At 47.6% G+C, this 27,434-nt stretch overlaps 1 protein-coding gene across 1 annotated transcript; it reads left to right on the top strand.

Moving 5' to 3' along the window:
- On the top strand, nucleotides 1–27,434 carry EMC1 (ER membrane protein complex subunit 1; the record flags this gene model as incomplete). The annotated part of the gene is made up of 22 exons (XM_082276488.1): nucleotides 1–125; nucleotides 2,047–2,112; nucleotides 2,759–2,849; nucleotides 5,143–5,271; nucleotides 5,990–6,116; nucleotides 6,192–6,341; nucleotides 7,861–8,031; nucleotides 9,578–9,649; nucleotides 9,783–9,830; nucleotides 12,750–12,872; nucleotides 12,954–13,050; nucleotides 15,128–15,244; nucleotides 18,548–18,747; nucleotides 20,949–21,098; nucleotides 21,182–21,343; nucleotides 22,503–22,622; nucleotides 22,704–22,841; nucleotides 23,640–23,813; nucleotides 23,894–24,104; nucleotides 25,626–25,710; nucleotides 25,801–25,930; nucleotides 27,165–27,434. Coding segments are annotated over 22 exons (2,866 nt in total), but the record flags the coding sequence as incomplete, so codon positions are not given.

Raw genomic sequence — 27,434 nt, forward strand, 5'->3', positions numbered from 1 at the left:
GAGACAGCAGTATGTGGGACGCCTCCGGTTCGCGGTTCTGGAATCCGGACAAGGAGCCAAGAAACTCATCGCAGCCACCGAGACCAATGTCATCACCGCCCTGAACTCCCGCAACGGAGACATCTGTGAGTCCCTCATTTCCTCCATCCTAAACCTTCTCTTCCAGCTTCGGATGGAGTGGTGACCCCGGGCAGGTTTTCATTCTGTGTCCCCGCTGAGGAGATTCAGCCTTTGTTTTGCTGTCACTGAAACAGAAAGTGATGGGAAAATCCAACATTTTGTGTTGTCACCAGAACAGGAATACAGAGAAATCTTGCAATGGGGACACCTGTACTGGTGACAACTGTACAATAGGGGGACTCCTCCCACCCTTCCCCCAATGGAACACAGACAGCAAAAATACCCCTCCCCCCCCCCCTCCTCATTCAAGACCTGGAGATTTTACCCACAGATTGAGGGGGGGGGTGTAATACCCCTTCTATTACAGGGAACAGATCATTTATTGTATCTCCCTCCCTTCTGTCTCATCAATGTTTATAAACAATGTTACTTTGTATCTCTCTATCTCCTGTCTGATCACTGTTTATAAACAATGTTACTTTGTATCTCTCTATCTCCCATCTGATCAATGTTTATAAACAATGTTACTTTGTATCTCTCTATCTCCTGTCTCATCAATGTTTATAAACAATGTTACTTTGTATCTCTCTATCTCCTGTCTGATCAATGTTTATAAACAATGTTACTTTGTATCTCTCTATCTCCTGTCTGATCAATGTTTATAAACAATGTTACTTTGTATCTCTCGATCTCCCGTCTGATCAATATTTATAAACAATGTTACTTTGTATCTCTCTATCTCCTGTCTGATCAATGTTTATAAACAATGTTACTTTGTATCTCTCTATCTCCTGTCTGATCAATGTTTATAAACAATGTTACTTTGTATCTCTCGATCTCCCGTCTGATCAATGTTTATAAACAATGTTACTTTGTATCTCTCTATCTCCTGTCTGATCAATGTTTATAAACAATGTTACTTTGTATCTCTCTATCTCCTGTCTGATCAATGTTTATAAACAATGTTACTTTGTATCTCTCGATCTCCCGTCTGATCAATGTTTATAAACAATGTTACTTTGTATCTCTCGATCTCCTGTCTGATCAATGTTTATAAACAATGTTACTTTGTATCTCTCTATCTCCTGTCTCATCAATGTTTATAAACAATGTTACTTTGTATCTCTCTATCTCCCATCTGATCAATGTTTATAAACAATGTTACTTTGTATCTCTCGATCTCTTGTCTGATCAATGTTTATAAACAATGTGTCAATGGGTCAAATTTTTTGGAACGGAAGCTTTTATAGCTTTCTGTATTCACTTAGCAACTCTCAGCTGTCATTATACCAGCAGGGATGGTGGGGTGTCAGGGCACAGAGTGTACTTTTTAAGGGGGGGGGGGGCTGGCAGGGCCCAGAGTGTACTTTATATGGGGGGGGGGGTGGCAGGGGCCCAGAGTGTACTTTATATATGGGGGGGGGGGGGGTGGCAGGGCCCAGAGTGTACTTTATATGGGGGGGGGGTGGTAGGGCACAGAGTGTACTTTTTATGGGGGGGGGGGGTGGCAGGGCACAGAGTGTACTTTATGTGGGGGGGAGCGGCAGGGCACAGAGTGTACTTTATATGGGGGGGTGGTAGGGCACAGAGTGTACTTTATAGGGGGGGGGGGTGTCAGGGCCCAGAGTGTACTTTATGTGGGGGGGGGGTGGTAGGGCACAGAGTGTACTTTATGTGGGGGGCGGGGTGGTAGGGCACAGAGTGTACTTTATAGGGGGGGGGGGTGGTGGGGCACAGAGTGTACTTTATGTGGGGGGGGGGGGGAGCGGCAGGGCACGGCACAGAGTGTACTTTATGTGGGGGGGGGGGGGAGTGGCAGGGCCCAGAGTGTTCTTTATATAGGGGGGTGTCCCTGGACTGTGTATCCCCCAGTTGTGTGTTCTTTCCTGAGCTGACCGTGTGCTCCGTGTGCTCTATGTGTTTCAGTGTGGCGTCACATGGATAAGGACACGGCTGAAGGCGCTGTAGACGCTCTGCTGATGTATGGACAAGGTCAGTGCTGCACGTCTGCCTCCAGATCTACAAAGATGATATCATTGGAGGGGGATTTTTGTTATTATTTTTTTTATTAATTAATTGAAGTGTATTTCTTAAAAAAAAATGGCGTTTGAAAGACCGCTGCGCAAACAGTGCGACATAAAATATCACAATGGCCGCTATTTTATTCTCTAGGGTCTCTGCTTAAAAAAAAAAAAAAAAAATATATATATATATATATATATATATATATATATATATATATATTTTTTTTTTTTATGTGTTTGGGGGTTCTAAGTAATTTTCTAGCAACCAAAAGCAGATTTTACCTTTGTAAATAACGAATGTCAGAATGAGACTTGGTCTTGAAGTGGTTAAAGTTTGCATTGCTGACCCAAAACAAGCAGGCGGATCTGATTGGCTTTCTTCTGTCTTTACTAACTGTGGGCTTCTTCTAGGTCAGGGGCCTAAAATATTCATGCCAGGTAACTGGCATTTTCCAGTGTCACTGTTGGCTGTTCTGCTGTTTTTTTTTTAAACACATCCTCTCTTTCCTCATTTCCATCACATCGAGGGGAGGTGTTTTGTAGTTCACAGAAGGTAGTTGGGAAAAGGGAGATCCATTGCTATCAGTGGATTGTTTTATTGTCTGTTTCCTCAGATGCCATCACACTGTCAGGTGGTCGGGTGCTCCGCTCCTGGGAGACCAACGTTGGAGGACTGAATTGGGAAGCTCTTCTTGAACCTGGCAGGTAAGGAGCCCTATAAACTTAGGGGTGGCCACAGCCGGACACACAGGGATGGTGGGGGGGGGGGGAGGTTTACTAAGATCCGGAGGGTGCAGAATCGGGCGCAGCTCTGCATAGAAACCAATCAGCTTCCTACTCCGCTCCCTGTGTCCAGCAGTAGGTGGAACTATGACCTTTGACCTCTGAGTCCACACCTCCTGACCTTTGACCTCTGAGTCCACACCTCCTGACCTTTGACCTCTGAGTCCACGCCTCCTGACCTTTGACCTCTGAGTCCACGCCTCCTGACCTTTAATCTCTGAGTCCACGCCTCCTGACCTTTAATCTCTGAGTCCACGCCTCCTGACCTTTAATCTCTGAGTCCACGCCTCCTGACCTTTAATCTCTGAGTCCACGCCTCCTGACCTTTAATCTCTGAGTCCACGCCTCCTGACCTTTGACCTCTGAGTCCACGCCTCCTGACCTTTGACCTCTGAGTCCACGCCTCCTGACCTTTGACCTCTGAGTCCACACCTCCTGACCTTTGACCTCTGAGTCCACACCTCCTGACCTTTGACCTCTGAGTCCACACCTCCTGACCTTTGACCTCTGAGTCCACACCTCCTGACCTTTGACCTCTGAGTCCACACCTCCTGACCTTTGACCTCTGAGTCCACACCTCCTGACCTTTAATCTCTGAGTCCACACCTCCTGACCTTTAATCTCTGAGTCCACACCTCCTGACCTTTGGGGTGGGACCCATTTCCTGTGTCAAAACCATCCCCTGTGTCTGTACCGGCAATAGGCACCCCTAACCCTACCCATAACCCTAGCCCTGACCCTAACACCCTAACCCTAGGGTCATCTGTTGGGTCAGTCCCCCTAACATGCATGTTTTAGCTATAGGTGGAGTCTGGGGCTGCCCCCCCCCCCCCCTCCTAGCTTTTCATATTTCTATGTAATTCCAGAAACAAATGGGGTTATTTACTAAAACCAGACAGTGCAAAAATTGGTGCAATTCTGCATAGAGACCAATCAGCTTCCAGGTTTTATTGTCAAAGCTTAATTCAACAAGCTGATGTGAGAAGCTGATTGGCTGCTGTGCAGAGCTGCACCAGATTCTGAGAGCTACATTTCTAATAAATCTACCCGTAGAGTCTCTTTGGCAGTTGCTGGGCTCCGTTCCTAGTTTACCTTTGACCTCTTTATACTATAAAGATCCAGCAGGGATGGGGGGAGGGGGAAATGAGGCAGGTGGGTGGAGCTAGGAACTCACCACTAGACTGCCCCTGATGTAGAAGAGACAGCGATGTCTGCTTTGGGAAGTTCTCTCTAACTGACCAGATTGTTTTAAAACACTTATTTAGGCTTCAGGAGGATTGACACAGCCCAGGGGTTGACATTGCCTTCTTCTGGAAATGCTATCTGCCTGGCTGTTTTTATTACATTTGTTTTCAATTTTTTCTGAGTGTCTGATCTAGGCCAAGTATGCAGATCCAGGAAAGTCAGTGAAAAGTCCTTATCTGCTTATTGTTCTGGATAGGAGACTCAAGGTATTGAATCCAAAGGGTTAATAAAAGAACCAGCTAATCAGCATTTTCAGAAGGTTCGCAATGAGTGGCTACATATCACTCACAGTACAGGTTTCCTTTCACAATATAGAATGCCAGGTGTGCATGCAGAACCACTCCGCAATTTCATTCATTGTTCTGTGACTTCTGGCTACTTTGTTGCATTCAGGCTTGGAGGGCAGGGCTTGGAGGGCAGGGCTTGGAGGGCAGGGCTTGGAGGGCAGGGCTTGGAGGGCAGGGCTTGGAGGGCAGGGCTTGGAGGGCAGGGCTTGGAGGGCAGGGCTTGGAGGGCAGGGCTTGGAGGGCTGGGCTTGGAGGGCAGGGCTTGGAGGGCAGGGCTTGGAGGGCAGGGCTTGGAGGGCAGGGCTTGGAGGGCAAGGCTTGGAGGGCAGGGCTTGGAGGACAAGGCTTGGAGGGCAGGGCTTGGAGGACAAGGTTTGGAGGGCAGGGCTTGGAGGACAAGGCTTGGAGGGCAGGGCTTGGAGGACAAGGCTTGGAGGGCAGGGCTTGGAGGACAAGGCTTGGAGGGCAGGGCTTGGAGGGCAGGGCTTGGAGGGCAGGGCTCAGAGGGCAGGGCTTTAAGGGTTATTAGGGGGGTAGGATTAGAGGGTTGTGATTGGAGGGGTCAAATTTAAGGTTTAGGATTAGAAGGTTAGCATTAGTGTAATCTATTAAAGACTTCTATATAATATTGCTGCTTCCATCTCCATTTTCTTTTACTAATCATGAATAATGCCTTCCTCCAGTGTCCAGGCTGTGGGATTTGCCGGCACCCAGGAAGTCGCACGTTACGTGGCAGTGCTGAAGAATTCTGTCTTGTCCCTCCATTACCTATCCAATGGGCACCAAAAATGGTCTGAAGTCCTCCCGGACAGGTAAGAACTTGGCAATGGGCCCGCCGATTATTAAGAATTCGCTGACTCCATGTAAGAGGTCTTAAAGCGGAACTAAACCCTCCGATCCTCTGTTACCATCCTGGCCTCTGTTTAATCTGCAGCTGCCATGGTGCTGCCCATGTGATCAGCTGTGACTCAGCCATTTGATGCTTTGACAGTTAGGTTGAGAACACAAGAAAATGTGACAGTTCCATTCCCGGCATGCCAGCAATGTTACTGATTTTGAATGGTAAATCGATGGGTTTGGTTCCACTTTAAAGTAACTGTCCCAAAAATAGTGACCTTAGAATCCCGTTGTATCTGTAAAGAGGGAGTGATTGCTTGCTTCTTCCTCAACATGCATGGCCAGACGCTGCTCCAGTGAAGTCACTGCTTGAAGTTTCCTCTGAATCCAACATTTCAGAAGTGTTGATCTCTTGTGTACTGCGCTGTGTTTGGTGGTTCCTCCTACCAACCTCCATGTCACTTCTGTCCTGTAGTCATAAGGGAGTCTGTGGGAGGGGGCAGGGAGGCTTCCAGGTATAGGGTAGTGTGTGATCTCCCCCCCCCCCCCATGTGACGGTGCTCTTGCCTGAGAGCTTACTCGAGGTGGACTCTGCAGGGGGATAATGGACTATCAGGAGACCATTTCCCTTTATCCTGTATAGGCAGGAGGCACTGTCTCTGTAAAACATTGAATGTGTTCTTCTTCTACCAGTGGAACGGTCCAGTACCAGCTGCTTCACTCCTCCTACAAAGGTCTGGTCCATGTGGTTGGGATTGTCCCCGGTGATTACATCCGGATCCTGACATTCAGCGTGGAGGACGGATCCATCACAAAGCAGGTTGGTTGGCAATCGGTGTTGCTGCAGATAAACGGAGGAATCTTTGTCATTTCCTGACTGTTGGTGTGGTTGCAGGTCGATGTTCTCACCCCTTGGCTTCATACCCTACGTGGAACCTGCGGGGTGATCGCAGACAGCGTCCTGATCTGTGCTGACACCGCAGCCGCCTCACTCCACACACTCCCTCTAGTGACTGCTGAGGAGACTACACCGCATCGCCTGCAGGTCAGTTATTCCATTTGTATGTTCTTATAGCTCTGACATATACCAGAGCGCTGTACAGAGATCACTGAACCAGTCACATCAGTCTCTGTACCAGAGGAGCTTACACTCTAATGTCCCCTCCCCCACAGTCACATCAGTCTCTGTACCAGAGGAGCTTACACTCTAATGTCCCCTCCCCCCCAGTCACATCCGTCTCTGTACCAGAGGAGCTTACACTCTAATGTCCCCGCCCCCACAGTCACATCAGTCTCTGTACCAGAGGAGCTTACACTCTAATGTCCCCTCCCCCACAGTCACATCTGTCTCTGTACCAGAGGAGCTTACACTCTTATGTCTCCTCCCCCACAGTCACATCAATCTCCGTACCAGAGGAGCTTACACTCTAATGTCCCCTCCCCCCACAGTCACACACTATTATTATTATTATACATTTATATAGCTCTGACATATACCGCAGTGCTGTACAGAGATCACTGAGCCAATCACATCAGTCTCTGTACCAGAGGAGCTTACACTCTAATGTCCCCTTCCCCACAGTCACATCAGTCTCTGTACCAGAGGAGCTTACACTCTAATGTCCCCTCCCCCCACAGTCACATCAGTCTCTGTACCAGAGGAGCTTACACTCTAATGTCCCCTCCCCCCACAGTCACATCCATCTCTGTACCAGAGGAGCTTACACTCTAATGTCCCCCCAGAGGAGCTTACACTCTATTTAAATATGTTTTTATTATGTTGCAGGTTTGTAAGATTTTTAATAAACAATAATTTACACTCTAATGTCCCCTCCCCCACAGTCACATCAGTCTCTGTACCAGAGGAGCTTGCACTCTAATGTCCCCTCCCCCACAGTCACATCAGTCTCTGTACCAGAGGAGCTTACACTCTAATGCCCACCCCAGTCACACACTATTATTATTATTATTATTATACATTTATATAGCTCTGACATATACCGCAGTGCTGTACAGAGATCACTGAGCCAATCACATCAGTCTCTGTACCAGAGGAGCTTACACTCCAATGTCCCCTCCCCCACAGTCACATTAGTCTCTGTACCAGAGGAGCTTACACTCTAATGTCCCCCCACAGTCACATCAGTCTCTGTACCAGAGGAGCTTACACTCTAATGTCCCCTCCCCCACAGTCACATTAGTCTCTGTACCAGAGGAGCTTACACTCTAATGTCCCCTCCCCCACAGTCACATCAGTCTCTGTACCAGAGGAGCTTACACTCTAATGTCCCCTCCCCTACAGTCACATACTATTATTATACATTTATATAGCTCTGACATATACCGCAGTGCTGTACATTGGTCTATGTGCTTAGTGAAGTTTTTGCACCCAGCTTGCTCTGTGTGGGCACTCAGGACAGGGTAGCCATGCCAGTCTCAGAACAATTAATCTTGCAGTGATATCATATATTGGTATTTCTATGTTTAGTTTGAATTGCTGTGTATTCTGGTTTCCTGTTCTCTGTGCTGTTGGTCCTCATTCTTATTTGCCTTCTGTATGTCAGTCCCTCGGAGTAGAAGTGGCTGATGACATCACAGAGCTCGGTATAACTACGGCTCCGCTCAGTCTGCCCGGCCCGACGCTGGCCCAATTCTTCCTGCAGATCTCTCCTCGCCGTTTCCTGTTGATGCAATACCGAGATGGCGCCCTGACACCACTGCGTGACTTCTCTCATGTAAGTTCTTACCAGAAGACATTATTTCCAAATGTGTGTGTGTGTATATATATATATATATATACATATATACACACATATATATAGATCTATGTAACGGAATCGGGACTCACAATGTGCTTGTGGGCTTCCGTCAGAAAACCGCTTCCTCCAGTCTTGATATTACAGCGCCCCCATACACAACTAGCCGAAACTTAGTTTGTATAGATCTGGAACAACAACTTTTATTGAACAGTCTCACACATAATATATACCACACAGGAGGACATCCCCCTCCTGATCAGATTACCCCACCAGGTCACGTGCCTGATTACATTATCATATGCAGACGAAATTGTGTACAGAAATATAATTAACATATCTGAGGAACAATCAACACAAACAGTATTCCCCTCAGAAACTAACAGATGACGGGGATTTAATTAACTTAAGTTCATTAACTAGCAGACTTGCTGTCATTGAGCTCATGAAGTACAATACACATTATTATAAGTGTAAACACATCCCCACTGTAGACATTGTGTGGAAGACAGGTAGTTGAGCTGATGATATTAGCATCTGCCATGAGTCTGACTGTGCTGAGCAGTCTCCTATTGGCAATAGGCAGCTAGGCCTTTATCATGCATCCTAGGCCTAGAGCCCCAGAGTCTTCATATGTTCCTTCAGGGATATTGTTGGTAAATATTACTGTCCCATTTGAAGTAATCCAAACCATATTCTCAGTGTCCATTAAGCAGCTGTCCATCATTTCCTTGGTCACCCTGTGCCCCTAATACACATTAGAGGGGCCTAGGGGTCTCGAATGTAAGCTGGGTTCCTCCCCCCCCCCCCCCCCCAACCAAAGTGACTCCCTGTTACCTTGTCAATCCAAGGCAAAGTGACAATGTTTGTGTAAAGCCGCTCTGGACTATTTTAATCTCTCCGCCCCAACGCTTTACCATCATGTCATCCATGTGGCCCCCACTGCAAAATACCTGGATTCTCCACAGATGAGGGATCATGTGACCTCTCCCATAATGCAATGCTCAAGCTTAGCAGCTATTCCCTAGACGTGAGTGTTGTCACATGATAAAGGTGATCATATCACTGCTCACTCCGAAGAAGGAGGGGGGAACGCTAAACCGATATAAGAGGTCAGAGACAACTTTACACAGAGGTGTCTCTTTTTAAATTAATCCTTAGTCTCGATTCACACTAGCGCGACTTGTCAGCCTGACAAGTTGCGCTCCCTTGCGGTCCATTGACCGCTACAGGACCCGTTCTAAATGGAGTGACACAAGTCGCTCCGACTTAGAAAAAGGGTCCTGTACTACTTCGGGCAACCTCGGAGCGACTTGCATTGACTTCCATTATGTGAAATCCCTGCAAGTCGCTCCGAAGTCGTGGTGCATGGGAATGCACAAGTCGCCCCCGAAGTAGTACAGAGTCGTGTCGCCCCAGTGTGAACCGACTCTCAATGTAACATTAAAGGCACATGACTTTATTCCCATTCTTTATGGCAGTGTATCTTTGTAATTTATTTCTTTATTCTTTCTCACAATTCCAGGCGTCTCTGGCAACGTTTGCTTCCACAGCAGATAAATCGGTGGCGGCGGTGATGCAGTGCAAGACAGACGTGGTCAGTGCATTGTGTGCGGACTGTTAGTCCCTGTTTGTAGCCATGTCTGGGAAGTCTTCACTTTGTGTTTTATTGTTTTATCTGAGTTTATAACTTTAATGTTCACATCGTGTTTTGTGTGCCTCTGAAACAGAAAACGACCCCGGAGTCCGAGGCCACTGCTGGGCTCAGCTGTTCGGAGGTAGGTTTAAATACTATAGATGACCTGACATACACGTACACAATGAAAACCTCATTAACTCACATTAAAGCAGACCTTCACCCAAAAGGGAAGCTCCACTCTTCCCCCGCCGCCCACCGCGCTGCCATATTTGGATTTTTTTTTAGGGGGTTGGAGGGGGAGAGGGTACTTAGTTTTGGCAGGTACCAGCTTCCACTCCTCAGAAGTTTTTTTTTTAGCACTTGACAGGTACTGTTGTGGAGGGATCTGGAGGTCTAAAAGACCCCAAACTTCTCCTCTGCACTTAAAAGCATTCAAAACGCCAAGTTTGGCTATTTTGAATGCTGTAATTTTTTTAAATCTGGCGCCGAGTAACCGGAAGTGATGTCACTCATGACATCACTTCCGGGTTTTTACATGGAGACCCGATCAGAGCCGAATGCGGCTTTGATCGTGTCTTCGGCGGCCGTGCAGGCTGGTTGCCCGGTGGGTCGCGAGACCCGGGTGAGCCGCGGAAGGTGGCGGGAGGGGTGAGACGTCCCCTCCTGCTCCTTGTAATGACAGCCGAGCGGCTTCTCAGCTGCATTGGTTGTCATTACAAGACAGCCGACCGTCGGCTATGGACGCCAGTACCGGGGTGATGCCTCTAGCTGCAGCCATCACTCCGGTACAGCACTTTCCGAAATATCGGCAATATCTGTAACCTCAGGGGCCGATTCCGATATATCGGGGAAAGTGCATATCAGCCCCCAATATCTTCTTTGCCGATAATCAGTAGATTCCTAGTCCAAACCACTGCAACCATATAAAAAACACACAGAGGGCGCACCGACCTGGTGCATTATCCTGAGACAAATATTTTATTGTATAAAAACATGGTAAGTATTATACTCCCAAAGTTGCAATTGTTAAAAGCGCATCACAGATCTCAGCATGTTCCATCCAATTTTATCATAATATACAACAGAAATGGAAGACCCAGTGGGCTGACGCGTTTCGAGGATTTCCTCTTCTTCAGAGTCACCACATTATTGCAGCTGGAAGTCGGCTGTGGAGCCGCAAGGAGTCACAGCCGGCTCCCCACATTAAACATGCTGGCACTGGGCACCTAAAGACCAGCGAAGAACCGCCCCGAGTGAGGTTGGCCATGAATCCTGTGTCTGTTTAATAAAAGTCAGCAGCTACAAGTTTTGTAGCTGCTGACTTTACATTTTTGGAACCCTGCCTGAAGCTCCTCTTTACATCTGGTAATTTAAATCCTCCCTCCTCTGCCTAGGCTCCCTCCTTCTAAATCCTTGCCCACATAACCTCCTGTCCCATTACCACCCTACCCCTCATATGAAATCCCCCTCCATCTTAGTTCCTTTACCTGCCCTAACCCATAATCGCCTCCCAAGAGGGGGGGGGGGTTCTGTTGGGGATGTTGGATATAAGACAAAAACTTTACAGCAGACTTTCAGATGACCCCCAGAACTGCTTAACGAATGCAGCTCCTGTAGTGCTTTGCATTATCTACACAGTTATCAGTGGGGGCCGGTGCATTGGGGGTGCAGGGGCTCCGCCCCCCCATCCATGTGTCCGACCCCCTAATCTGCATGCGGGGCGTCGGACTCCTGGAGTTCAATGGGTTTTTTTTTTCTGAAGCACGTGAATAGAGCCAGAGGCTCGAATAGGCTTCAGTAAAGGGTGGACCCGGGACGTTCTTGTCACACGGATGCTCCTCCTGGCCAATCAGGAAGCGGGTCCAAGATCCGTTTCCTGATTGGCCGAAAGGCAAACTTTTGCGATTGGCCAAGGAGGAGGACTCGGGAGACGCGGAGGACTGAGGAGAAGCCGCTGCTGCATCAGGTAAGTGCATGCTGTTCTCTCTGCACACTGTGCTAACTCTGCATTGAATTGGGGCACGCTGTGGTCACTCTGCGTTGAAAGGGGGCACGCTGTGGTCACTCTGCATCGAAAGGGGGCACGCTGTGGTCACTCTGCATTGAAGGGGGCACGCTGTGGTCACTCTGCATCGGAAGGGGGCACGCTGTGGTCACTCTGCATTGAAGGGGGCACGCTGTGGTCACTCTGCATTGAAGGGGGCACTCTGTGGTCACTCTGCATTGAAAGGGGGCACGCTGTGGTCACTCTGCATTGAAGGGGCCACGCTGTGGTCACTCTGCATTGAAAGGGGGCTCGCTGTGGTCACTCTGCATTGAAAGGAGGCACTCTGTGGTCACTCTGCATTGAAAGGGGGCACGCTGTGGTCACTCTGCATTGAAGGGGGCACGCTGTGGTCACTCTGCATTGAAGGGGGCGCGCTGTGGTCACTCTGCATTGAAAGGGGGCACGCTGTGGTCACTCTGCATTGAAAGGGGGCACACTGTGGTCACTCTGCATTGAAAGGGGGCACGCAATGGTCACTCTGCATTGAAAGGGGGCACGCTGTGGTCACTCTGCATTGAAGGGGGCACGCTGTGGTCACTCTGCATTGAAGGGGGCGCGCTGTGGTCACTCTGCATTGAAAGGGGGCACGCTGTGGTCACTCTGCATTGAAAGGGGGCACACTGTGGTCACTCTGCATTGAAAGGGGGCACACTGTGGTCACTCTGCATTTGAAGGAGGCACGCTATACTTTGATTACTGAAGGCCCTTTTCATACTTTTGTGACCTCAAAGTCATGCAATTTCTTGCCGCAAAGCAATGTCTAGAAGATTTTTCTGTTTGCACATACCCCCCCCTCCCCCCCCCAAAATTTTGAGCACCAGCCGCCACTGACAGTTATATATTATGTCAGTACTATCAATGTGTAGAATGCTATGTGTATAGAATGCTATCAATGTGTAGAATGCTATGTGTGCCCAACTCTGCTCTATACCTGTGTCCTGCTTGTATGCATAAGTAAAAAAATACAGAAAATCTTATGAAAACCTCACTGAATTTGTTCCTTTGTTGCAGGAGGCGGCGTCCTGTCCCGGGCAGACGTTTACCATCAGTTTGTACATGGCAGACAGTGGGCGGAGACTTTTGGACACCACAATGACATTCACGTTGGAGCAAAGCTGTGTGAGAGCAGACGCTGTGAGTGGAAATCTGTGATTTGTAATCATCTTGGATCCTTTGTTATCAGCCTCTCTGCTTACTCTGTGCTTTTTGTTTTAGTTATATCTACAGCTGTTCCTGAAGAAAGATGACTCGGTGGGCTATCGGGCGCTTGTGCAGACTGAGGACAACCAGCTGACATTCCTCCACCAACCAGGTGCCCGCCAACTCCAGATATTATTATTATTATTATTGCAAAATTCGATGCATCTTGGTTGCAAATCCTGCTGCCTCTCGTGTAGCAATTTCTGAGATTTTTGGGGTATTTGCAACCCCGGTGCCTCAAATCCTGGGCAGCCAACCCTGATCAGCAGAAGACTGACAGATTTACGATTGTAGATGAGTCAGATTTGCATTATGAACAGCTGCACAGATTAGGAATTGGTCAGCTGAGGAAATAACGGGGAATGAACAGCATAATTATAATAAATCTGGCTGTCTGCGTCTGTTTAGCACGGCCTTAAAGCGGAGTTCCGGCCTCGGACATGATTTTTCAAGAAAAATCCCCCCGGGGCAGTCAGGGCTAGTACATTCCACAATGGAAAGCCTCTGATCTGTCCCGGGTTGCACTTACCTTTTAGAAGAAACACTTACCTTGAAAATTTCTTGTCCAGCGCTGCCATCTCAGGTGTGGGCAGCTGAAGCCAGGGCGTCCTCTTCTGTGTCCTCTTCCGTGTCCTCTTCGTCCCAGAATGCCCTGCACTGGCCCTGCTCGTCCCTTCCGGTGCAGACGCGTCATCCCTGCACAGCTTCTGGGCATGCCCAGAAGCTGTTTAGCAGGGAATGACGCGCCTGTGCCAGAACTCACGAACGGGGCCGGTGCAGGCGCATTGATTCAATGCAAAAAGGAAGTGACGGCGCGGGCCGCGGCCGCAGAGGGTGGAAGTGGAAGGAAGGTGAGTATATTTTCTTCAATATCAAGGTAAGTAATTTAAAAAAAAAAATTGGGAGTATCCGTTTGTTTTTTAGGTGACACTGAGCAAGCGGATGGCCCAAAATCGATTTTGCCGATTTTGAGGCCGGAACTCCGCTTTAACCACTTCTGGAACGGAAGATTTTACCCCCCTTAATGACCAGGCCATTTTTTGCAATTCAGCACTGCGATATTTTAATTGACAATTGTGCGGTCGTGCAATGCTGTACCCCAAAAAAATTGATGTCCTTTTTTCCCCCACAAATAGAGCTTTCTTTGGTGGTATTTGATCACCGGTGTGATTTTTTTTTTTGCGCTATAAACAAAAAAGAGACAATTCTGAAAAAAACAAAAACATTTTTTCACATTCTGCTATAACATTCCCAATAAAAAAAATAAAAAATCTAATTTTTTCATCATTTTAGGCCAATTTGTATTCTGCTACATATTTTTGGTAAAAAAAATCCCAATAAGCGTATTTTGATTGGTTTGCGCAAAAGTCATTGCGTCTACAAACTAGGGGAAATATTTGTCATTTTTATTTATTTTTTACTTGTAATGATGCGATTTTTTTTTTTTTTTTTTTTTTTTTTTTTTTTGCGGTACTGCGACATTGCGGGGGACAGATCGGACCCCTAACTGACACTTTTGGGGGGACCAGTGACATTACTACAGTAATCGGTGCTAAAAATATGCACTGTTACTGTAATGACACTGGCAGGGAAGGGGTTAACCCAGGGGTAATCAAAGGGTTAAATGTGAGCCTAGGGGAGTGTTTTTTAACTGTGGGGGGGGATGGGCTTGTGAAATCAGTACAGAGTGTTTCTAAATAGGAGGATCACAGGAGCTCTGCATTGATTCCTGAGAGAACAGGAAACCGCCGTTCTCTCTTCACAGGGAGCGATGGCGGGGGCCCGGTGGCAGTCCAGGAGAGGAGGCGCTACACCTGTGCAAGACTGAAGGGGAAGCCGGAGTTTAGTTTTGGGCCCCTTTCACACTTGTGTGACTTGTCATGCGATTTGGGACTGCAAAATCGCATGACAATACGTTCTCCATTATTTCCAATGAGTACTATTCATATCTGTGCGACTTGAAGTCGCACCAACTTCAAAGTAGTCTCTGCACGATTTTGAAGCGTTTTAAGGCCAAAGACATTCAAGCCCAGTCAAAATCACGCGACTTTGAAGTCGCACAAGTGTAAAAGAGGCCTTAATTGTACTTTCTTATTGGTCATTATTTATATTTAGTTTTTTTTTTTTTTTATACATTTAATCCCGCCTTTTCCTTTTTTTTTTTTTTTTTCCTGTTCCTACCATTCCAGGAAAGATCTTGTGGCTGAGAGAAGAGTCTCTGGCAGATGTTGTCACGATGGAAATGGTGGACTTGCCTCTCACGGGGGCTCAGGCTGAGCTGGAGGGGGAGTTTGGCAAGAAAGCCGGTATGTGGAGTAAGGTTGGGGGATGGGGGGGGGGTGATGGGGAGATCTCGCTGTCTGCGCTCACACGCTGTCCTGTCTTTTAATGCTTTTCCTTTGCTTTCTCTGCTGCCTGGATCCAGCCATACAAGGTAACACCGAGACGTGTTTGTTGTCCTATTGCTTGTGTTCATCAGAGAATTAAATATGACGGTGCGTTACATGGGTCATTTCCTTCCCATCATCGGCCCATAGATGGGACAGTCTACTGGCGTTAGGGAACAGCCAGGCGAGATAGCCAGTAGCAGTGATTGTATGAAAAGAAACAGGTTGGTTGTACGATCTATCGATTGAATTCAGTACAACCAACCTGCCCATAGATGGATCAGAATTCTGTGGGTTCCTGCTGAGCCAGCCGAATTTCAATCCCTCTTTTAAAGACATAAAGGGCAATAGAAACCTGACCAATGAAGTAACCCTTCCCTTCTCTTTTTCTCTAAAGTAGTGTGCTAATCAGAGAGAGATCATTTCCGGGCCTTGTGACACTTTTTCATTGTGAAAGGAAGACAGGGACACAGGTGGCAATTAAAACATGACCGAGGTTATAACCCTTCCACTGCTCTCTACAAAACTGTTTTTGGCTGGAGTTGGGCTTCCCAAAAGGAAATCTGTCTGTCCACATGAAGAGACTTTTCTGTCCCAGTCCTGTCTGAGGGACTCTCGATGAGCTTTGATAAACGGCACTCATTGGCTGCAAGATCAGAAGAACGCAGATACTTTTCTCCAGTCTCTCATCTTTCATCAGACCTAGAAAAAAAAACGCAAAGTCCATCCTTTATTATTCCAGGACATCTGCAGGAACCCTTACCTGGGACCTCCTTACTGACGCGTTTCTCCCATACTTGGATTAAAGAGGTTGTAAACCTCCGATTTAAAAAAAAAAAACAAAAACACATAATGAGCTAGTGTGCATTGCATACTAGCTCATTATGAAATACCTAAGAAAGAAGCCCCGCAGTGCCGACCGTTTACCTGTCTCATTCGCGACATGTTCTGTCGCCCTTCTTCCGGGTTTGCGACATCCGGCCATCTGATTGGCTGGAGCTGCGATGGCGTCACTCCCGCGCATGTGCGCGGGAGCCGATGGTAACGGCATGGGGCTCTGAAGGAACGGCACCAGCGGCCGTTCCTTCAGAGCGCATGCGTCAGTGATGTTACTGGCTGCATGCAAAGTAAATATCTCCTAAACGGTACATGTTTAGGAGATATTTACAGTACCTATAGGTGATCCTATGATAAGGCTTACCTATAGGTACAAGTTGCAGAGGAGGGTTTACTTCCTCTTTAAGTGTAGAGAGCCCAGTTTGGGGGAGGAGGTCCAAGGCGGGGCTACTTACAGTTGTCCTGAAATAATAAAGTTTTGCAAGCATTGAACTTGACATTGTGTTGCTAATTGTTTTTTTCTGGATGAGACGGCAGTTCAGGGAGAGGGCAAACCCCTAATTATCACTTCACCTGGTCATCCAAGGGAAGATCCACTGCAGAGGTCTTTAGAGTAGAGATTGACCGATTATCGGCAACACCGATATACCGGGGGCCGATATGCACTTTCTCCGATATAGCGGATTCGGCCCTGGCGGGTACCGATATTTTGGGAAAGTGCTGTACCGGAGTGATGTCTGCAGCTAGAGGCATCACCCCGGTACCGGCGTCCATAGCTGACGGTCGGCTGTCTTGTAATGACAAATGATGTGGCCGAGAAGCCGCTCGGCTGTCATTACTAGGAGCGGGAGGGGACGACCCCCCCCTTCTGCGGCTCGCCCGGGTCTCCCGTCCCACCGGGAGACCCGGGCATCCTACCTGCACGGCCGCCTGAAGAGAAGACCGACCCGATCAAAGCCTCATTCTGCTCTGATCGGGTCTCCATGTAAAAAAAAAAACCCGGAAGTGATGTCATGACCGGCGTCCATAGTCAATGTCATGACATCACTTCCGGGTACTGGCGCCAGATTAAAAAAAATGACCGCATTCAAAACAGCCAAACTTGGCATTTTGAATGCTTTTAAGTGCAGAGGAGGGGTTTGGGGTCTTTTAGACCCCCAGATCCCTCCCACAAGAATACCTGTCAATTTAAAAAAAGTTTTTTTTTTTTTTTTTTTTTTTTTTTTTTTTTTTTTAATGTCTGAAAATATCGACCGATACCGAGACGCGATGACCAAAATATTGGTATCGGCAATGAAAAAACGATATCGGTTGATCACTAATCTGCAGGAACCCTTGCCTGGGACCTCCTCACTGACGCGTTTCTCCCATACTTGGCTTAAGTGCAGAGAGTTCAGTGTAGGGGAGGAGGTCCAAGGCGGGGCTAAATAAAGTTTTGCAAGCATTGAACTTCACATTGTGTTGCTGGCTGTTTTTTTCTGGATGAGACGGCAGTTCAGGGAGAGGGCGAACCCCTAATTATCACTTCACCTGGGCATCCAAGGGAAGATCCACTGCAGAGGTCTTTAGAGTCTCCTCTCTCATGTTTTATAGTTTTTTTTTTTTTGTTTTTTTTTAATAATACTTTTTTAGTGTTTTTGCAAGTATACAGACCAACAGAAAGAAAAACAACAACCAAAAAAGGTGAATAGATAAGAAAAATATATGATCAGACCATACAGATCAATATCGCATAGCAACTCGAATGACAAGGTCATACACCAGGGGAGGACTGGACCAAGGGACAGGGAGGCAATTGCCCCCCCCCTGGGCCGCTCTGATGCTCTGTAAAAAGGCTGCACTGCTTCTGCCACAGACATGCCTAAAGGATTCCTGGTGAAAAGAAGTAAAAAGTCCCCACCACTGACCTACTGAGTGCAGGATAAAGACAAAGGCAGAGCGCAGGCCTCTTCCCCCCCCCCCCCCCCCAGCATGGATGGTGTAAACTGTGTCTGAGCAGAGGCCGGTTCCATGCCCCACTAGAGCCTCTCCTCCCCTGGCCAGCCCCAGCCGAGTTGTCCCAGCTCTCCCCAACCGTCCCCTGGTGGCCAGGTTGGGAACCCGGATTCAGCCAGTGAGTAGAGAGCACCTGGAGCGGGGCTTCAGCCTGGAATGGGGGTCAGGAGGAGGATGGGAAGAGGGAAAGTGGGAGGGGGGCGGAGTCGCTCCACCATGGGCCTCTGGTTTGTACTTGCCCCCTTAGTCGAAAGTTTCCAGTCTGCCCCTGTCATACACTATCATTCCCACATTAGAGAGAATGGAACTGTTATCGTTTTATAAAGTCTTCTGTCTATGAAAAAGGAACATCAAGTCCTGTGTGAAGGCTCCTTTCTCTTCCCTCTACAGATGGGCTCCTGGGGATGGTGCTGAAGCGCCTGTCCTCGCAGTTGATCTTGCTGCAGTCCTGGAGCGCCCACCTGTGGAAGATGTTCTGTGACGCCAGAAAGCCACGTAGCCAGATCCGCAGCGAGATCAATATTGACACGCTAGCCAGGGATGAGTTCAACCTGCAGAAGATGATGGTCCTGGTCACATCCTCGGGCAAGGTGAGGGGAGTTTGTAGAAGAGTTGAGTGAGTTCTATACTCGCTGTGACCCTAGATTGGTGCTTGGGGATCCCCGCTTAGGCTGTTGGTTTCATGTAGGATGGATGCCGCTGAAAAAGTAAGGGTGGAGGCTGGGGATGGGTGTGTCCTAACCCAGAGCATGTAGGCAGAGTAAGAAGAGATTTCCTGGCTGCCGCACACCTCAGTAGACAGATAAAAGCAGCCTCAGCTCAGTCTATCGAGGCCATGCCCCTCAAACGCGTTTCGTCCCGCCCTTGGGGCTTAAAGGGATTGCATAGGCAGAAGGTCTTATTTAATCTTTTTTTCATAAACCAATAAAAAAATAATTTTCAAAAAACAAAAAAACATGTCGATGTGAGGCAGCAAGAGAAGCAAATAAAAAGTTTAGCTTTTAAAGATAACACTGTGGGGACATTTTTGAAGCAAGGCGATTTATTAAAGGGATTGTAATGGCGGAAGGAGCATTCTATACATTAGGATAAAAAAAACCTTCTCTGTGCACCAGCCACCTAAGACTTACCGGAGTCAGTCTTTATCCAGTGATGTTCAGGAGTGTCTAAGCTGCCTGGGACTCCCCTCCTCATTGGCTGATACAGCAGCATGGCACGATTGGCTCCCGGTGCTGTCAATAAAAATCATTCAGCCAATCAGGAGAGAGAGGGGCTGAGCCGGGTCACGGAATATATGGAGACTATTCCTGGCCTGTTTGATTCTGGACGTGTTTATTGAAAGAGCTAATCACATTGGCCTCTGATCCATGTTCTTTAATGTAAGAGACGGACAGTTTGTTACTTGGGGTCTCTTCCTATTGTCTGTGTATTAAGGTGTGATGTGTTTTCTGTTACTTCAAATGGGACAGACATGCTTAACAGAAAACACATCACACCTTAATACACAGACAATAGGAAGAGACCACCATTAACAGACTGTCCATCTCTTACATTGAAGAACATGGAACAGAGGCCAATGTGATTAGCTCTTTCAATGAACATGTTCAGAATCATTGGATTTCCCAACCTCTCTAAGGTAGGCTGGGTTTCATGGGCCCCCCAATCAATCCAAGGCAAAGTGAGAAAACCGCTTCCTCCAGTCTTGTACATGGGTAACAGATATTACAGCTCCCCCATACACAACTAGCCGGAACTTAGTTTGTATAGATCTGGAACAACTTTTATTGAACAGACTAACACATAATATATACCACACAGGAGGACATCCCCCCTCCCTGATCAGATTACCCCACCAGGTCACGTGCCTGATTACATTATCATATGCAGACAAAATTGTGTACAGAAATATAATTAACATATCTTAGGAACAACCAACACAAACAGTATTCTACTTTCCCCCCAGAAACTAACAGATGACAGTGATTTAATTAACTTGAGTTAATTAACTAGCAGACCTGCTGTCATCGAGCTCATGAAGTGCAATACACATTATTATAAGTGTAAACAAAAAATTGGAAATAGGCAGCTATGCCTTTAACATGGATCCGAGGTCCAGAGTCCCAGAATCTTCATATGTTCCTTCAGGTATATTGTCCATCATTTCCTTGGTCACCCTGTGTCCCTAATAGACACAGGGTGACTTACACATAAGAGGGGACTAGGGGGCTGAGAGATGGATTTCCCAACCTCTCTAAGGTAAACTGTGTTCCATGGGCCCCCCAACCAAAGTGGCTCCCGTAACACCACTCAACATGAGGGAGGGGCCAGGAGAGCCAAAGAGGGACCCGAGAAGAGGAGGATCGGGGGGCTGCCCTGTGCAAAACCACCTGTACAGAGGAGGTATGTATAACATGTTTAAAAAAGAAAAACGAGACTTTACAATCCCTTTAAGCCCCAGGGTGGGGCAAAATGCGTTGGGGTGTGACCTTGATGGACTGAGGCTGCTTTTATTTGTCGCCTACATGGCTGGGTGAAGTGTGCGGCAGCCGGGAAACCTTCTCTCACTTTTCCCATTCTGTACTATTTTAGCAGTGGAGAAGAATGGGGATTCTCTATTCCTTTCATTTTCAGAAGTGGAAAATGGCTGCTATCAGTGACCCCCAACTACATCTTTGTGAACGCTAACCCAGGACACAGAGAGGGAGAATCTCTCCAGCTTTAGGAAAACTGAGTAGATTGCCTGCCGTGTGAACTTTGCCGGTCTAATAGGCTGTTTACTGTCTGTCTGCAGCTCTTTGGTATTGAAAGCGGCTCAGGCAGCATCTTGTGGAAGTTCTACCTCCCTGGCGTTCGTCCGGGAGCCTCCTTTAATCTTCTTGTACAGAGGACAACGGCCCACTTCCCTTACCCCCCTCAGTGCACCCTGCTGGTGAAGGACAAGGTTGGTGCCTTTATATGGCTGTAATCCAGTCTGTAGTATTTTGAACTATTCATTTGAAGAATTCTTTCTGTGTTCTGTTCTAGGAGACGGCGATGACATCCCTTTACGTCTTCAACCCCATATTTGGGAAACTAAGCCAGATGGCTCCTCCCCCTCTGCAGCGCCCCATTCTCCAGTCTTTGCTCCTCCCAATTATGGACCACGACTACGCAAAAGTGCTTCTTTTATTGGATGACCAGCACAAGGTGGGGCTGGGACTGGGATACGCCTTTATCTTGTCTTATCATTGTAATCCTGGTACATTGTCTTCATTTTCTGTTACATTGTGTTGTCTTCATTTTCTGTTACATTGTGTTGTCTTCATTTTCTGTTACATTGTGTTGTCTTCATTTTCTCTTACATTGTGTTGATTTTTCTGCATTTCACTTGTTGTTCTTCCTCCATGCAAGTCAATGGGAATTCAGTATGAACACATTTCCAGCCCATTTCAAATTCTCCATATACCTGGGAGCAGCTGAACTTGGCTTCCACCTGTGTATACTGACCCTAAGAGTAATACCTCAGTCCTCTAAAGTGGTAAATCACGGATATCTCGGCTCCGTGAGTTATATTTTCATACACCCGCCGCCGCTTTTTTATTTTCGAGCCGAGATCAGGGAAGTCAGAGGGGTTGGAGCGGAGATGATTTAATGTGGCAGCGGTGATGATTTAATGTACCCGCGGCAACAGCTGATGCGGTGTAACGTTAAAAAACACTACCCCATGAGAATTCCCTAACCTCCAGAGCTGTGAGCATGCGCAGTGGTAAGCTGCTCAGTTGTTCAATGACGTAGGTACACAGGAAGTGACGAGGGTAGGGAATTTTCACAGGTAGGGTTTTTTCACGGAACACCGTGTTAAGATCGTAGGGGGGGGGGGGGGGGGTGAATCGAGATTGTGATTTTTTTTCACGATTAATTGTGCATCTCTAATATTTAATATACAAACGTGATTCTGCACTTCCGTCTAGGAGGTGCGCTGCATCTGCTGTGATTAGTCACTGTAGAAGCCGATATGCGGGTGCCTGGCAATGGATGTCTGCTGCCACCTGCCGATCATCGGGAAGAGACACAGGGCGGAGCTCTACCTAACAAGGCAGGGCTCCATTCTGACAGCGGGACAGTGATGGATTTTGTGTCCCTGCAAAGCACATCTCTTAGTAGAAGCACCACACAGTACACACATGAACACTGGCTAGGCACACAGTACACACATGAACACTGGCTAGGCACACAGTTAACCCTTTGTACGCCCTAGATGTTAACCCGTTCCTACCAGTGTCATTAGTACAGTGACAGTGCATATTTTTTATTTTCTATGGTGTTTATCTGTCACTGCATTGATGTAATCCTCCCGTTTCTCCAGGTCATTCCGTTCCCGGCCACAAAGAACGTCCTGCAGCAGTTACAGGAGCTCTCCTCCACCATCTTCTTCTTCCTGGTAGACGCTGACAGAGGGAAGCTGACTGGGCTGCGTCTGCACAAGGTGAAGAGTCGTGCAGTCCCTGCTTCTGTTCTAGTTCTGTTCATTGTAATTTCCTTCCTGATTGTAAATGTACATTTGCAGGATCTGAGCACAGAGGAGATGTGGGAGCTCGTACTGTCCCCAGAACTGCAGAGAGTCACCACCGTGAAGGGGAAACGTTCCAATGAGCACGTCCACTCACAGGGGAGAGTCATGGGCGACCGCAGTGTCCTGTACAAGGTAATACACTGACATTGCTGCACTAAAATCTCACTCTTTGTTATTAGTCCTTGTCATAATTTGTTAAAAATACTCTTAGAAAAGATTCTCACAAGATTAGGAGAATAAAACGCTTCTAGAATCCACAGTCTGGCTAAGCCGGGCATGATCTGGTATTTTATCCTGACACCCCCCCAGCAGGGTGTCATTTGTATTTCTGGAGCCATGCGCCCTTACCAGAACCTGTCGGGTGGTGCGCCAGCATAGGGTTAATGCTGTTCCCTAATCTGCACACATAGAAAGTTTCCACCACCAGTTGCTAGGAGACTGGCAGCGGGACTTTTTTTTTTTTTTTTTTAACCAAAGAAATGTATCCGAATACATTTTGGCCTAAATTCATGAAGAAATTTGATTTCTCTAATATTTTTATTGGATATGTTTTATAGCAGAAAGTGGGGAAAAAAAAAAAATATATATATATATAATATATAATTTTTTTTTTTTTTTCCAAAATGTTTGTTCTTTTTTTTTCATTTTATATTGCAAAAAAAAATTAAAAAACGCAGTGGTGATCAAATACTGCCGAAAAAGAAGGCTCTATTTGTGTGAAAAAAATAATATAAATTTTAATTTAGGTACAGCATTGCATGACCGTGCAATTACCAGTTAAAGTAGCACAGTGCTGAATAGCAAAACATTGCCTGGTCCTAAAGGGGGGAAAAACCTTCAGGAGCCGAAGTGGTTTTTAAATATGACATTGGGCCTTATTTGTATTGATCATTGCACCTCCTTATCTTGGTGTTTCTTTTTCCCGTTAAGTACCTGAACCCCAACTTGTTGGCCATTGTGACAGAGAGTACGGACACTCACCCTGACCGCTGCTTCATAGGAATCTATCTCATTGATGGCGTTACCGGACGCATCATTCACTCCTCTGTGCAGAGGAAAGCCAGGGGCCCCGTCAACATTGTCCACTCCGAGAACTGGGTGGTGGTAAGTGCGAAACCCCGTCTTCTCATCCATTCTGCTATACCTTCTCCCTCTGCTCCACTCACCTTATATCTCTCCCGCAGTACCAGTATTGGAACAGCAAGGCGCGCCGCAACGAGCTGACCGTCTTGGAAATCTACGAAGGCACAGAGCAGTACAACAGCACCAACTTCAGCTCCCTGGATCGGCCGCACCTCCCGCACGTCCTGCAGCAGTCCTACATCTTCCCCTCCGCCATACGGGCCATGGAGGCGACCATCACCGAGCGCGGCATAACCAGTCGCCATATCCTCAGTGAGTAGATGCTGCTTTTATTGCTTCAAAAGAAATGCAAAGAGCAATTCTTTATTTTATATCTGAAGACAAAACTTTTTTTTTTTTTGGAGAGTAAAAAGATTGGTAAAATCCCTTCTCAACCCCCGACTGTTTTAAGAGGTTGTAAACCCACTTTGTTGACATTTACCTATAGGTAAGCCTATATTAAGGCTTACCTATAGGTGCTATAAATATCTCCTAAACTTGCACAGTTTAGGAGATATTTAGAGTGCATGCAGCCGATGACATCATGGGCGCATGCACTCTGAAGGAACGGCCACCCATGCCGTTCCTTCAGAGCCCAGTGCCGTGAACGGCGGCTCCCGCGCGCATGCGCGGGAGTGATGTAATCATGCCTCCGGCCAATCAGATGGCCGGAGGACACGAACAAGGAAGCAGGGCGGCCCGGACATATCCTGCCGCCCTGTCGCTGAGCGGGTGGCACTGTGAGGGCTTCGTTTTATGGTAAGTATTTCATAATCTAGTATGCGATGCATACTAGCTCATTATGCCTTTGTCTTTACAGGTTTTTTACTCCTTTTTTTTGTTAGGGTTTACTTCCTCTTTAAGGGTTTTCAAATGCCAGGAGGCAGGGTGGGGTTTATGATCATGTGACTGCCGTGATTGGTTGTCCCTGCAGTCACATGACTGGAAAGCTCCAGATCTCAAGTAGCGATTGGGAGCTTTCTGTTAGATGGGGGTAACTGTGCCAGGAGCGTGCAGGGCGCATGCTGTCAGCACGGCTGTGTTTGCAATCTGGTATGCAAATATGCGGCCTTTTGGCGCCACCCACCCAGAGGCTGCAAATTTGCATACTGTTGGTGCAAATTCTCCAAAAGGAGAAGCTCCGCTTGTCTGCCTCTCCCTCCGCTGTCACGTTTAGCACCTTTGGGAGGGAGGGGAGGAGCGGGTACCTGGTTCTGACAGGTACCTGCTCCCACTTCTGGCTCAGTCTGCAGTAGCGAACTGAGCTGAAAGTTTGGCCCCTCCTCCTTCCCCCGCAGCTGGCCTCTATTCACAAAGCGCGGCGCCATTCGCACATGTGCAGTAGGAAATGGGCTGTGAGGCCGCAAGGCTTTACTTAGTCAAGATGGTGGCACCAGCACCCAATAGCTGATTTAAAAAAGTGAGGACACCCCTGGATTCCTGGACAGGTAAGTGCCCTAATATTAAAGGTCAGCAGCTCAGTATTTGTAGCTTCTGACTTTTAGTGTTTTGGGGGGAAGCTTGTTTTTCTTTATCTATGTCTCCCTTTGGGGAGATTAGTATTCATTTCTTGTCCTTAAGACACAACCGGAAGTGAAATCTCTCCAAAGTGAAGGGAAATCCCCTCTTAGACAGTTGTCACCAGAACTGTTGTCCCCATTGGATGATTTCACCTCTTTTCCAGTTCTGGTGACAGCGATAAAATGTTGGATTTCCCATCACTTTCTGTCCTAGTAGCAGTGGTCAGGAGGAATCATAGGGCTATTTGTAGTAAAATTTTATTTGTATCCACAGTTGGACTCCCATCTGGAGCGATCTTTTCCCTTCCCAAGGCCATACTGGACCCCCGCCGGCCTGAGATCCCTACAGAATACACAAGGTCAGACCTGTGGGCCGTGCTTTATTAGACTGGTGTACCTGGAGAGACTTCCAATTTATATAATGTGTACTTTGCTTTTCTGTATGGCAGAGAAGAGAATTTGATCCCCTACACGCCCGACATTCAGATTCACGCTGAGCGCTTCATCAATTACAACCAGACTGTGTCCCGGATGAAAGGAGTCTACACTGCCCCATCGGGCCTGGAGTCCACATGCCTGGTGAGCAACCCACATCTGTCATTATCCTGTACCCGCGGCTGCCCAACCTGATACTTCCTTCCTGTTGCAGCAGCTGTCCATTCACCCCATCTGAATCTCCCTCCCTGTTCCAGTGGCTGTCCATTCACCCCATCTGAATCTCCCTCCCTGTTCCAGTGGCTGTCCATTCACCCAATCTGATACTCCCTTCCTGTTCCAGCGGCTGTCCATTCACCCAATCTGAATCTCCCCCCCTGTTCCAGCAGCTGTCCATTCACCCAATCTGATACTCCCTTCCTGTTCCAGCAGCTGTCCATTCACCCAATCTGAATCTCCCCCCTGTTCTTGTGGCTGTCCATTCCCCCAGTCTGAATCTCCCCCCTGTTCCAGCGGCTGTCCATTCACCCAATCTGAATCTCCCACCTGTTCTTGTGGCTATCCATTCACCCAATCTGAATCTCCCCCCTGTTCCAGCGGCTGTCCATTCACCCCAACTGAATCTCCCTCCCTGTTCCAGCGGCTGTCCATTCACCCCATCTGAATCTCCCTCCCTGTTCTTGTGGCTGTCCATTCACCCAATCTGATGCTCTCTTTCTGATCCTGTGGCTGTCCCAATTGCCCAGTTTGACTTTTATTTCATGTTCCTGTACCATCCATTCACCCAATCTGATTATCTCTTCTTGTGGTTGTCCATTCACCCAATCTGACTCTCTTCCTATGGTTGTCCATTCACCCAATGACTCTCTTCCTATGGTTGTCCATTCACCCAATCTGACTCTCTTCTTGTGGTTGTCCATTCACCCAATCTGATTCTCTCTTCTTGTGGCTGTCTATTCACCCAATGTGACTCTATTCTTGTGGTTGGCCATTTACCCAATCTGACGCGCTCTTTCTATAGTTGTCCATTCACCCAATCTGACGCGCTCTTTCTATAGTTGTCCATTCACCCAATCTGACGCGCTCTTTCTATAGTTGTCCATTCACCCAATCTGACTCTCTTCCTGCAGCTGTCCATTCACCTAATCTGACTCTCTTCCCCCCCCTATGGCTGTCCATTCACCCAATCTGACTCTCTTCCCCCCCATGGCTGTTTAGTCACCCAATCTGACTCTTTCTTCTTATGGCTGTCCATTCACCCAGTCTGACTATCCCTATGGCTGCCCATTCATCCAATCTGACTCTCTTTCTTTGGCTGTCTATTCACCCAATCTGACACTCCCTTCCTGTTCCAGTCTGACTCTCTTTTTCCCTGCAGGTTGTGGCCTATGGACTGGACATCTACCAGACTCGCGTCTACCCATCCAAGCAGTTCGACGTGCTGAAGGACGACTACGACTACATCCTCATCAGCGGCGTTCTCATCGGCCTCGTCTTTGCCACCATGATCACCAAAAGACTGGCTCAGGTCAAACTTCTCAACCGCGCCTGGCGATGAGACCGCAGAAACTTCAGAAACTTAAAGGAGGGCTCCACCCAGTACCAATATTTTACTTTGTGTAATCACATGCCAGCTTCCTGTATCTCC

The sequence above is a fragment of the Pelophylax lessonae genome, assembly GCF_965119305.1.
Source record: "Pelophylax lessonae genome assembly, contig: HAP1_SCAFFOLD_992, whole genome shotgun sequence".
In the NCBI taxonomy this organism is placed as follows: domain Eukaryota; kingdom Metazoa; phylum Chordata; class Amphibia; order Anura; family Ranidae; genus Pelophylax; species Pelophylax lessonae.